Source organism: Rhinoraja longicauda, chromosome 5 (assembly GCF_053455715.1).
Source record: "Rhinoraja longicauda isolate Sanriku21f chromosome 5, sRhiLon1.1, whole genome shotgun sequence".
Classification (NCBI taxonomy): Eukaryota; Metazoa; Chordata; class Chondrichthyes; order Rajiformes; family Arhynchobatidae; genus Rhinoraja; species Rhinoraja longicauda.
In genome coordinates this window covers 4,594,178-4,607,561 of record NC_135957.1, presented here as the reverse complement: position 1 = coordinate 4,607,561, position 13,384 = coordinate 4,594,178, and the positions used below count along the sequence as shown (strand labels likewise).

Sequence of the window (13,384 nt, the reverse complement as noted above, 5' to 3'; positions counted from 1 at the left end):
ATTTTGTGAAGTCAAATCAGGATTGGACTTTGACAGTGAACGTCACTCCTGGGGAGTGTTGTAGAAGAGAAAGGATTAGAAGTAAAAGTACATAGTTCCCCAAAAGTGGTGTCACAGGTAGGGTAGTGAAGAAGGCTTTTGGTATGCTGGCTTTCATCAATAAAGGCATTGAATATAGAATGTGTAGGAAAGAAATGCAGATGCTGGTTTAAATCCAAGGTAGACACAAATTGTTGGAGTAACTCAGCGGGACAAGCAGCATCTCTGGAGAGAAGGAATGGGTGACGTCTGAAGAAGGGTCTCGACCCGAAACATCACCCATTACTTCTCTCCAGAGATGCTGCCTGTACCGCTGATTGACTCCAGAATATTGCGTCTACCATTGAATATAGAAGTTGGGATGTTAATAGGAACCTGAGGGAAAGCTTTTTCTTCTGCAGTTCCTTCCTTCATACAGAGGGTAGTACTTTTATGGAACAAGCTGCCAGAGGAAGTAGTTGAGCCGTACAATAACAACATTCAAAAGACATTTGGACAGGTAGATGGATAGAAAAGAGCGATATTGTTCATAGGTGGAAAATTGGGACTTGGTTAGATGTGCATCTTGGTTGGCATGGACAAAGTGGGCCAAAAGGCCTGTTTCCATGCTGTGTTACTCGATTACTCTAATCTTTGTGCATCCTAAAGATGGTCAACCTAGGCACTTTCTTTTTTGAACAAGTCTGTCCACTTTTCTGTAAGTGCAGAAGATTCCCAGGCATCTGCAAACTGGAAAGAGGGTTAAATATCCTTGGAAACATTGTTGGGCTGCTATCGAGAGATAAGTGACTGACCTTGGCAGCAGTTAGCTGCTGTCCCATTAGGACATAGGTGACAAAAGTGACGATGGAAATCACGACAGGCAGGGCTGCCCACATGTAAACACAAACTGCGTCAAGATACTTGATGATTTTGAGATGGTGCAGCTCTTGCTTCCTGTAGTTATCAATCTTTGCCATGAAATGGTCCTCCCAGGTGTAGAATTTTATTACCCGTATTCCAAACAGAATCTCAGTCATCAGCTGGAAAATCAATTTAAAAAAAAAGTTAGCAAGTAATCCAAGAAATGTAATTCAGCCCAATGAACCAGGAGGTAAAGCAGGGAATAGGATGTGTAATTCAAAACCAATACATGTGTAGGAAGGAACTGCAGATGCTGCTTTAAATCGAAGTTAGACACAAAAAGTTGGAGTAACTCAGCAGGACAGGCAGCATCTCTGGAGGGAATAAATGGGTGAAGTTTCGGGTCGAGACCCTTCTTCAGACTGAAGGAGTGAATTTGCTGCTTGACCTGCTGAATTACTCCAGCATTTTGTGATACCTTCTTCAGACTGAAGGTTATTCAAAATAAATACAGTAAGACATGGAAGCCTATCAGTCTTCAAAAAGCTACATTCTTCTATCTGCCATTTCCCTTGATCCCTCCCATTAAAAATTTCAAAGCCTGAAGCTACTGAGATCAATCCTAGTTATTTGTTTCTATTTTCTAATATATGTGGGATAGAAGTACTGCTGGAAAAGTGCTGTGCTTCAACCCTGAAATTCACCAACCTTTTTTCCCGATCATGGGGTGAATCAAATGAACTGACGACAATGATGGTGGAGAGCTCAGGAGGAAGCATGAATGGATAATACACGGAAGACGGCCATTACAAATGCTTCAGCCTTTATATCAGTTATGTGCTGCCCCCTGTGATCACTGGAAATTGAACTGTTCTTTGAGCTTCCCTTGTTCATTATCTAATTAATTATCCACCCCTTCTATGAGTGAATGCATGGCAACAACCTTGATCTGTCAGTCCACTGGGAACTGCTTTCAATGTTTATCACATGTAGTCCCATGTCCCAGATCAGAACCTCATTTCATGATTGCCCCAAAAGCTAACGATCAGACGACAAGTATGCCGAATTTTGAAGTGGCAGCACTAGTCCTGACAAAGTCCCCAAATACCAAGCCCTTCAGTACAATGTCTAAGTGTTTTTCAACAAGTAGAGTACTCATTCATCAGCTAAGAGAACAATGATATTGCTAAGAGTTGTGTTCAGTTTTGGCTGAAACACAATATCTAACATGTGTGGACACGATAAGAAGCAGATCAGCTGAGGGATGTTTCCTGCATTTTGATAGAGGGAAGGAGGCTGTAAAAAGAAGTTAATTAAAAGAAATAGAGATTCAAAAAGAGATATCCTAGTTTAAAATAAAATTATGGGTTAGGTTTAGTTTATTACTGTCACATTTATAGAGGTGGAGTGAGAAACATTGTTTGCATGCAATCCAATCAAAACAGATAATACTGTACATAAATACAAAGGTCGAACCAAAGTACAATCGGTAGAGCAAAGGGAAAGATACGGAGAGCAGAATATAGTTCTCAGCATGGTAGAGCAACAGCTCCAGAGACAAAGTCCAATTACTGTAATGGGGTAGAAGTGAATCAGACGGTACCCTAGTTTATAGAAGGGCCATTCAGAAGCCTGATAACAGGGGGAAAGAAGCTGTTCCTTCCTGGGGGTGCTCGCTTTCAAGATTCTGCATCTTTCACCCGACAAGAGCAGGGAGAAGGAAGAATGATGGGGCTGGGCAAGTCTTTTATTATGTCGGCTGCTTTTCTGAGGCAGGGTGAAGTGTAAATTGAGTCTTTGGCAGGGAGTTTGGTCAGGGTGATGGACAATGTTACATCCAAACTCTCTTGTGATTTTTTCATGGTCTTGGGCAAACCTTTCCTAAACTAAGCTTGATGCAACCTGAAATGGCTGATTCATAGAAACATAGAAAATAGGTGCAGGAGGAGGCCATTTGCCCCTTCGAGAAAGCACCGCCATTCATTGTGATCATGACTGATCATCCACAATCAGTAACCCGTGCCTGCCTTCTCTCCAAATCCCTTGATTGCGCTAGCCCCTAGAGCTCTATCTAACTCTCTTTTAAATCCATCCAGTGAATTGGCCTCCACTGCCATCTGTGGCAGAGAATTCCACAAATTCACAACTCTCTGGGTGAAAAAGTTTCTTCTCACCTTAATTTTAAATGGCCTCCCCTTAATTCATAGACTGTCCCTTGGTTCTGGACTCCCCCAACATTGGGAACATTTTTCCTGCATCTAGCTTGTCCAGTCCTTTTATAATTTTATACATCTCTATTAGATCCCCTCTCATCCTTCTAAACTCCAGTGAATAGAAGCCCAGTCTTTCCAATCTTTCCTCATATGACAGTCCCGCCACCCTGGGGATTAACCTCGTGAACCTACGCTGCACTGCCTCAATAGCAAGGATGTCCTTCCTCAAATTAGAAGACCAAAACTGCACACAATACTCCAGATGTGGTCTCACCAAGGCCCTACACAACTGAGAAGGACCTATACTCAAATCCTCTCGTTATGAAGGCCAATTAGCTTCCAGATAATTTGTTGTAAAAGATATCAGAATCAACTTATTTACTTTTTTTATTGAGAAACATTGGGATAGAAGGGTAAAGGTTCATAATATAAGTTAACAAGGTCATAAAAAGTATGAAGTAAATGGTTCATTTCTAGAGTAATGGAATTGAAAAGAGGAAGGTTGTGACAATCCTGATTTCCAAATAGACACAAAAAGCACTAGAGAAGGTCCAAAATGGTGTCAGTACGGACAAACATACTGGGACTCTTTGGAACAAAATAAAAATTTGGGGTAGAAAGGTTCTGACCCGAAACGTTGCATATGCATATTCTCCAGACATGCTGCCTGACCTGAGTTACTCCAGCACTTTGTGTCTACTGAGTAACCTTCTGGGAGTTGTTTAAAATTTGTACGAAAGGTTGTTTCCTTTATTGTGAGCTCAAAACTCTTGAACATAAATATATAATATCCACAAATAAAACTAATGAAGCCAGAAGATACGCACTTAGAAAGTGTTGCCACTAAGTTACAGTTAAGCCAAATTGCACGTTTGGAAGTGAGACTAACATGCAAAAGGAAATGAAACAGAGGAAAGGCTGAAACAGAGGAAAGGCTGAAACAGTTAGACAGAGAAGGGTGGAGGGACTTCATGAAGAATACACTGGTTGTGCATTTCCTTGATTCAACATTTTATGTAATGCTTACCATGACTCTGGAATCCTTATGCCCGAGCATTTTCTTGCTATTTTCCATTATAATGCTGGCAATGATTTTGTTTATCGGTATCAGTAGTAACCCTAGAATAAGGCCACCTAGAAATGCCACACCAACCTGCTGGTGCAGAAGGTAGAGAGTGATACTAAACTGAAATGGCAGACTCCACACTTCATGAAAGCTGGGAAAGAAATTCACTATCCGGTCTGTGTCAGTGCTCATGAAGTTGACAATCTCACCCACTGAGAACTTCGAAAGACAGGTGGCATTGACACGCAAAGTTTTACGATAGATGGCAGAGATTATCGCTGACCGAACTGACATGCCTATCATCATGACGTGATAGTTGAACTGGTTGAGTATAATGGCTCCTGCAAAGGTACTCAGAAACAGTCCTAATGTATACCAGATGCCTTTGTTGATTTGCTTGCTGCCAGACTCCATGAAATTGACCAGCTGATTTAAAAGCAGAGGTCCTGCAAAGCCCAGCATGTTGCCTATAAATTTTAATATACCCAGGGAGTAATAACGAAAGCCAAAGGCTTTGTGCAAGACTGCGGATACTTCTATGTCTTGGTTTGCTTGCGGGGTCTCTTCTTGGCTCTCTGCAGATGCCCTTCGATCTCTCCATGAATTTCTGCGGGGTCTCCGACTCTTAGCAGGTTTCGATTTTTGTTCGGCTTGCTTACCTCCCTTCTTTGATGCTTCTCTGAGCTTACATATCTGCAAGCATTTCTGAAAAAGTTCTTCAATAGTTTGGGTGCGAAGTTTTGGTGGAAGTTGGTAGACATGGTCGGGCTGGGTAATCTGACGATTATACCCTTGCTTCAGGAGGGGGTTCATCCAGCAGTAGAAGAGGCGAGAGACCCAACTTGTCCCTTCTTCAGCTGCAATCTGTTCCTCAGGTCCTATACTCTGACCCTGCAACAAGGGCTCTCGTTCAGAACCCTGTTCATCTCTTCTGGAGTGCGAAGCGACAAGCACAACAATATAAGCAATAAGCAAACTTAATTCTGCACTGATCAAAATGAATCGCAGCCAGCTTGAGAGATATTCTGAACATGTGATTTGTCCAGTCTGACAATCAGCGACCAGAATGATAATGAATGCCGGGGCAGGAAGGACAGCAAAGATCATCAGAACTGTTGGACCTAACGAGCGGCCATACTGCGATCTGCTGAGTGCTATCATTGCTAGCCCGTGAACCAGCCAGGCTATCACAGAAACAGAATCCACCAACACTTCCAGCCACAGAGTTGTCAAGTTTGGGAAAAAGATGATTGTCACCACATCAATGAGGAAAAGAGCCAACATAACGAAGGAAATGATAATCCTGCTTTCCCAGCTCCATGTGAAATTCTGCCAGCGAGATCTGCCAATAAAAAGTCAGGTTTAGAAGATTTAAAATTCAATTTCATTCTTTAATCAACGTAAGAGATGTTGCTACTTACAAAGCTAATAATGTCCATTTGGGATATTGTACAAACATCGAGCACTATTGATGCTGCTGGTATTCGAGATTACCCCCAAAGTGTAATTTATCTGATAATCTCATAAAAGCAATTATTTTGCAGCAGATGACCTTTTCACATTTTACACACCACTACCTGTTACACATCATTACCTGTTTATAACTCCGCTGCCCGTCTACTCACACACACCTCGATCCGTGACCATATCACCCCCGTCCTTTATAAACTCCACTGGCTCCCCATCCCCCAGAGAATCCAGTACAAAATCCTCCTCATAACCTACAAAGCCCTCCATAACCTGGCCCCATCCTACCTGACCGATCTCCTCCACAGGCACACTCCCACCTGCACCCTCCGCTCTGCCGCTGCCAATCTCCTATCCCCCCACATCCGGACTAAACTCAGATCCTGGGGGGACAGGGCTTTCTCCATCGCTGCTCCCACCCTATGGAACTCACTACCCCAAACCGTTAGAGACTCCCCCACACTCACCACATTCAAAACATCGCTGAAGTCTCACCTGTTCAGTACTGCCTTCAACCACTGAAGGTCACCTCACCTTCTGTCTCCTTTCTCTGTTCATTTATTTATTTACTTATTTATCTATTTATTCATTTCCCCTATGTTCTCAAAATCTCTGTAAAGCGTCTTTGAGTATATGAAAAGCGCTATATAAATAAAATGTATTATTATTATGTATTATAAAACTGGTGATTCAGAATCGAGACAGATTTGTGCTAATGCGCATGACTCTTTTTTACACAACTCTGTTTTACACTCAGAAATACAACAAATAGGTTACTCTTTTAGCCACAACCTTTAACGATGAATGTAAAAATGTAAAAATGATGTAAAAATGAATAGACACAAAAGTTTCAGAAGAAAGTGTAACCAGAATGTGTAATTCTCTACCTTAAGTGAAAACATTATATACATTTAACACGAGGAAGAATAGTATCGAGGATTATGCTGACAGATTTCAATCATAGAACGGTCAGAGTACTGAATGAGGTTGTTTTGTCCATTGTGTCCTCACTCGCTCACTAGTGAAACAACTCACTAGTTCCACCTCTTATGCTTTTCTCCCTTGCCTGCAATTTTTTTCTCGAATTTATATTAATCAAACTCCTTCCTGAAGACTACAATGGAAGTTGCTTCTAACATATCTACAGACAGTGCACTCCATTCATATTTTATGGATATTGTTTTCCCCATGTTACTTTTACATCTCATCGCCCATTATTTTATACCTGCCACCTACATCCACAACCCCTCCACAAATGAGAATAAACTCCATCCAGACTCATTATCTTATATAGGTATCGCAAAATGCTGGAGTAACTCAGCGGGTCAGGCAGCATCTCTGGAGAGAAGGAATGGGTGACGTTTCGGGTTGAGACCCTTCTTCAGTACTGCATGCGGCCTCACCTCAAATGGTTCAAATGTATCATAACGTCCCAACCTCGGTATTCAATATCTTTACTGATAAACACCAGCGTGCCAAAGCCTTCTTCACCACCCTGTCCATCTGTGATGCCACTTTCAAGGAATTGTGCACTTGTACTCCAAGGTCCCAACACTTCATCAAGGCTTCCCAGGGCCCTATTGTTCACTGTGATAGTTCTTTCATGGTTTGCCTTCTCAAAATGCAATGCCTCATACATATCTGAATTTTCCATACTTCTGCCCACTGATCCAATTGATCAAGATTCTGCTGTCATTCATGATGACCTTCTTCAATGATTGCAATACCACGTAACTTAATGTCATCTGCAAACGTAATCATAATTATGCATTGCATATTCTTATCCAAATTGTTTATATATATATATGACTAACATCGAGCTCAGCACCGATACCTGAGGCACATCACAAGTCACGGGTCTCCAATCTATCCTTCTAACAGCACTGGTCTGACGACAACAGCAGGGGGAAGATCGTATTTACTGAAGAAAGAAGACATCTCAGAAGTTCGAGACTAGAAAGCATAATTGTGGAAACAGATGCGGCAGAGTCAGAGAAACAGAGGAAGGGATGGTGTCCTTGCAAGAGGCAGGGTGGGAGGAAATGTAGTCAAGGTAACTGTGGTGTCAGTGGATTTACAGTGAACGTCAGCAGATAGTCTGTCCCCTATGATGGACACGAAGAGATCAAGAGAGGGGAGAGTGGTGTCCGAGATAGTCCAAGTGAATTTGAGAGCAGGATGGAAGTTACTGGTAAGGTTGATGTAATCAACAGGTTTTGCACAGATGTTGGAGTCATCCCCATGTCTCTGGTACAATGGAGAATGAGTTGAGGAATGGTGCCACAGTATGGTTGGAACAAGTAGTGTTCAATGCACCCAACAAAAAGACAATCTAACAAATGGTTACATCTTTGACTTGAAGAAAGTGAGATGAGTCAAATGAGAAAATGCCAAGGGCGAGGACAAGTCCCGCCAGGCAGAAGAGAATGTGAGAAGGGGGGAACTGATTGGCTCTCTGTTCAAGGAGGAACCGGAGGCCTCTGAAGCCTTCCTGATGGGGAATGGATGTAAAGTAATCCATACTGAAGATGAGTCGATATGGCCTTACGTAATTGTTATTTAAAAATTAGATAGCATGCAAGGTGTTTTGGATGTACCTGGAGAGAGCTGTCAAGGGGATGGGGGACTTGATGGAATTAAGGTATTTGGAGAGGAGTTTGGCAGGCTGAAGCAGGCAGAAACAAGGGGTCTGACAGCCAGGGCAGCCTGCTTCTGAATTTTGGTAAGAAGATAGAAACAGACAGTGCACGTCAGGGAAATTAGAAGCTTTGAGGCTATGAATGGGAGATCATCAGAGACAATAAGATCTGTGATGGTTTGGGAAATGATGTCCCAGTTGGGTCATGACCAATGGTAAGCACGAGGAGGTGTCTGAGAGCTGATGCCAGGCCCCACCTTAGTAGAGGTCAGCTCCACAGTGTTTAGGGAACTTTGGTTCAAGATACTGAAAGTTTGAAAAGGGAAAAGAAGGAAGCCTATTTCAGGAATAGAAAACTGGTATCAGACAAGTCTCTAAAGATTTAGGGGATATAAGAGAGAACCTAAATACATTAGGTGTGCAAAAAGAGAGCATGAAATGATCTTAGCAAATAGATAAAGGAGAAAAATCTTTCAAGTAGGAAATGAGATGGCAGGTGCCAGAATTTGGAGCAATAAACAATCTGCTGGAGGAACTCAGCAGGCCAAGCAGTATCTGTGGAGGGACACGAGACTGCCCAAACAATTACCTGCAATGCAATAATCTATAAGGCAACCACTTCACACAGCCTCAGCAAATAGAAACAATTTCAGAATCAGCTAGCAGGTTCCTTTAATCTCACACTGAATTGTTCAGAATATGACGAGTGATTAACTCCCTTCTGGGAGATGATACTTTGATATAAAAACACAGTTGTGGAAGCTACATACCGAGGGGTGTTAAGGTAACAAGCACTGGCAAAGGCCAGTGCAGCGTGAGGCACCACATTGAGAACCAGCTGAGTGAAGCAGTATCCAACGGTGCCATTCTCCCACAGTGGAAATGGGTTAGAAGGATCAGAGTCACACAAAGCAGCCAGGAATTGAGCCATGCCACGGTCGCAAACAAAGCATCAGCGAATACCTGGGGATAAAAAAAATAATAATACACTATATAAATAAGGAAACAAGCTCAACAACACCATAAGTTTGCAAGACTCTTAGACTCTACACAGAGCAACTGGAGGATAAAGTCACTGCACACAGTTTAATATCTATAACCATATAACCATATAACAATTACAGCACGGAAACAGGACCGTTCTGCCCTACCAGTCCACGCCGACCACTTTCTCTGACCTAGTCTCATCTACCTGCTCTCAGACCATAACCCTCCAATCCCCTCCCATCCATATACCTATCCAATTTACTCTTAAATAATAAAATCGAACCTGTCTCCACCACTTCCACCGGAAGCTCATTCCATACAGCCACCACCCTCTGAGTAAAGAAGTTACCCCTCATGTTACCCCTAAACTTTTGTCCCTTAATTCTGAAGTTATGTCCCCTTGTTGGAAGCTTCCCCACTCTCAAAGGGAAAAGCCTACCCACGTCAACTCTGTCCGTCCCTCTTAAAATTTTTTAAACCTCTATCAAGTCCCCCCTCAACCTTCTACGCTCCAAAGAATAAAGACCCAACCTGTTCAACCTCTCTCTGTAGCTTAAGTGCTGAAACCCAGGCAACATTCTAGTAAATCTCCTCTGTACCCTCTCCATTTTGTCGACATCCTTCCTATAATTTGCCGACCAGAACTGCACACCATACTCCAGATTCGGCCTCACCAATGCCCTGTACAATTTTAACATTACATCCCAACTTCTATATTCGATGCTCTGATTTATAAAGGCAAGCATACCAAACGCCTTCTTCACCACCCTATCCACATAAGATTCCACCTTCAGGGAACAATGCACAGTTATTCCCAGATCCCTCTGTTCCACTGCATCCCTCAATTCCCTACCATTTACCCTGTACATCCTATTTTGATTTGTCCTACCAAAGTGCAGCACCTCACACTTATCAGCATTAAACTCCATCTGCCATCTTTCAGCCCACCCTTCCAAAAGGCCCAAGTCTCTCTGAGGACTTTGAAACTCTACTTCATTATTAACTACACCACCTATCTTAGTATCATCTGCATACTTACTAATCCAATTTGCCACACCATCATCCAGATCATTAATGTAAATGACAAACAACAGTGGACCCAACACAGATCCTTGGGGTACTCCACTAGACACTGGCCTCCAACCTGACATACAGTTGTCAACCATTACCCTCTGGTATCTCCCATTCAGCCATTGTTGAATCCATCTTGCAACCTCACTATTAATACCCAACGATTTAACCTTCTTAATCAACCTTCCATCTATTTTCTTTAAAACAAAATGTTTGGCTTCACAGGTGAACAAATGCCTTTATTCATGGTCCAAAATTCAGCTCCCAGATAGCTGAGCTTGGTTTAGCAGAAGGTAGGGCAACTAGAGGGGACAATAATGTCATGGCGTTATAGTTATACGGCAAGGAAACAGGCCCTTGTGTCCACTATGTCCATGCTGACTATTAAACACATCCACAATCATATAATTTACCACCATTTGCTCTGCAGCCTTCTGTGTCTTAGCAATTCAATCACCTCGCCTACAGTAAATACTTAGCTTTGTTTAGCTTAGAGATAAAGCACAGAAACAGGCCCTTCGGCCCTACTGAGTCCACGCCGACCACCTTTCACACTAGTTCTATGTTGTCCCACTGTCCACTCCATTCCCTACAAACTTGGGACAATTTAGATAGGCCAATTAACCTACAAACCCGCATGTCTTAGGGATGTGGGAGGAAACCGGAGCACCTGGAGGAAGCCCACACAGTCACAGGGAGTAATACAAACTCCACACAAATAGCACCCGAGGTCAGGATCAAACCCGGATATCTGGTGCTGTGTGGCAGCAGCTCTTCCAGCTGCACCACTGTGCCGCCCAATTTCTTAACTGTTGTGCACGTACCTTCACTACCACCTTAGGCAATGTGTCCTGATTCGAACAATCCTCTGGGTGAAAAATTCTTATTCAGATGCCTTCTAAACCTCTTACCCTTCACCTTAAACCTATGCCATCTGGTTTGAGACCTCATAAGAACACAAGAAAATGGGAAGGGGAGCCAGAAACTGGTCTTCTCAAGCCTGTCTGCCATTCAATATATGAATAGATGACTATCTCTAATTATCTATCAGGCCTCAACTCCTCCTCTGTGCCAAGTTCTTTATGCGCTCAACCCCTGATCACTTTGATGATCCAGCTTGCACAACTTTCAAGGGTGGAGAATACCAAAGATTCATTACCTTCTGCGAGAAGAAATTTCCACATACCTCAGTTTTATCAGACCTACCATGTAACTGTTCCTTCATATGAGGCTTTTCCACTGATGAAAACATCTCAACATCTGTTGTACCATGAACCCAAAGGATTTTATATGTTTCATAGAAACATAGAAAATAGGTCCAGGAGTTGGCCATTCGGCCCTTTGAGCCAGCACCATCATTCAATATGATCATGGTTGATCATCCAACATCAGTACCCTGTTCCTGCTTTCTCCCCATAGCCCTTGGTTCCGGTTGGCCCAAGAGCTCTATCTAACTCTCTCTTAAAAACATCCAATGAATTGGCCTCCACTGCCCTCTGTGGCAGAGAATTCCACAAATTCATAACTCTCTGGGTGAAAAAGTTTTTCCTCATCTCAGTCCTAAATGGCCTACCCCTTATTCTTAAACTGTGACTCCTGGTTCTGGACTCCCCCAACAACGGGAACATTTTTCCTGCAACTAGACTGTCCAATCCCTTAAGAATTTGATATGTTTCTATAAGATCCCCTCTCATCCTTTCAATTTCAAGTGAATATAAGCCCAGTCAACCCATTCTTTCATCATACGTCAGTCCCGCCATCCAGGAATTAACTTAACCTGGTGAACCTACGCTGCACTGCCTCAATAGCAAGAATGTCCTTCCTCAAATTAGGAGACCAAAACTGCACACAATACTCCAGGTGTGGTCTCACCAGAGCCCTGTACAACTGCAGTAGGACCTCCTTGCTCCTATACTCAAATCTTCTCGCTATGAAGGCCAACATGCCATTTGCTTTCTTCACTGCCTGCTGTATCTGTACGCCATGCTTACTTTCAGCGACTGACCTGCATGCTTACTTTCAGTAACTGTCGAGAAGGCAGTGTTGTTGCTGATTGTGGTCTTGTTGATGAGGAAGTCAGGGATGCAAAGAGACCCAGATCCTCGAGCTTGATAACAAGCTTGGGAGAGATGTTGAACTCCAAGCTAAAGTTGAGTTTCAATAAAATCACCCTCATTCTTCTAAACTCTACCAAGACCCACCTATTTAGCCTCTCCCAACAGGTTAATCCTCTGACCCTAGGAATTACATTGCACAGTACAGCACATGAACAGGCCTGATGGCCAACTTTGTCCATGCTGAACACGATGTCGTTAAATTAATCTCTGATACATATCCCTCCATTCCCTGCATATTAATGTGCAAAAGCTCTTAAAAGCCACTAACTGCCTCCACCACCACCCCAGACAGTGTATTCCAGATATCTAGCAATCTGTGTAAAAAACTTTCCCCACGCATCTCCTTTAAGCTTTGCACCCTCTCCTTAAAGCTATGCCCTCTTGTCTTTGACACATCCATCCCGGGAAACAGAGTCTGACTGTTTACCCTATCTAGGCCTCTCAGAATGTTATAGATTTCTGTCAGGTCTCAGCCTCCAATGCTCCAAGAGACAACAGTCTGAAGAAGGGTCTCGACCCGAAACGTCACCCATTCCTTCCCTCCCGAGATGCTGCCTGATCCGCTGAGTTACTCCAGCATTTTGTGTCTACGTTCGATTTTAACCAATATCTGCAGTTTTTTTCTGACACAATCCAAATTTGTCCCTTATAGCTTATACCTTCTCATCCAGGCAGTATTTTGATAAACCCATACCCTCTCTAAAGCCTCCACATCCTTCCATTAATGAGACAATGAGAATTACACAGTTATCCAAATGCAGTCTAACCAAAGTTTTATAAAGCAGCACCATGTCCGGACTTTTACACTCACTGCTCCAGCCAAGGAAGGCAAGCATACCATATGCCTTCTTTACCACCCTATCTACTTGTGTTGTCATTTTCAGGGGGCTATGGACTTGAACCCCAAGATATTTCTGTACATTCCCTTAGACTATTTTCTAAA

At 42.9% G+C, this 13,384-nt stretch overlaps 1 protein-coding gene across 3 annotated transcripts in view; it reads right to left on the bottom strand.

Moving 5' to 3' along the window:
- The window catches only part of abcc10 (ATP-binding cassette, sub-family C (CFTR/MRP), member 10), an 89,301-nt gene that overhangs the window by 67,220 nt on the left and 8,697 nt on the right, over nucleotides 1–13,384 (bottom strand). For all 3 annotated transcript variants that reach the window (XM_078398803.1, XM_078398802.1, XM_078398805.1), the window contains exons 2-4: nucleotides 9,037–9,229; nucleotides 4,123–5,503; nucleotides 834–1,061 (exon numbers count right to left, since the gene is read on the bottom strand). In XM_078398803.1, the coding sequence (XP_078254929.1) occupies nucleotides 834–1,061; nucleotides 4,123–5,503; nucleotides 9,037–9,197 (1,770 nt within the window). In that variant the 5' untranslated portion in view covers nucleotides 9,198–9,229. The remainder of the gene's footprint in view (nucleotides 1–833; nucleotides 1,062–4,122; nucleotides 5,504–9,036; nucleotides 9,230–13,384) is intronic.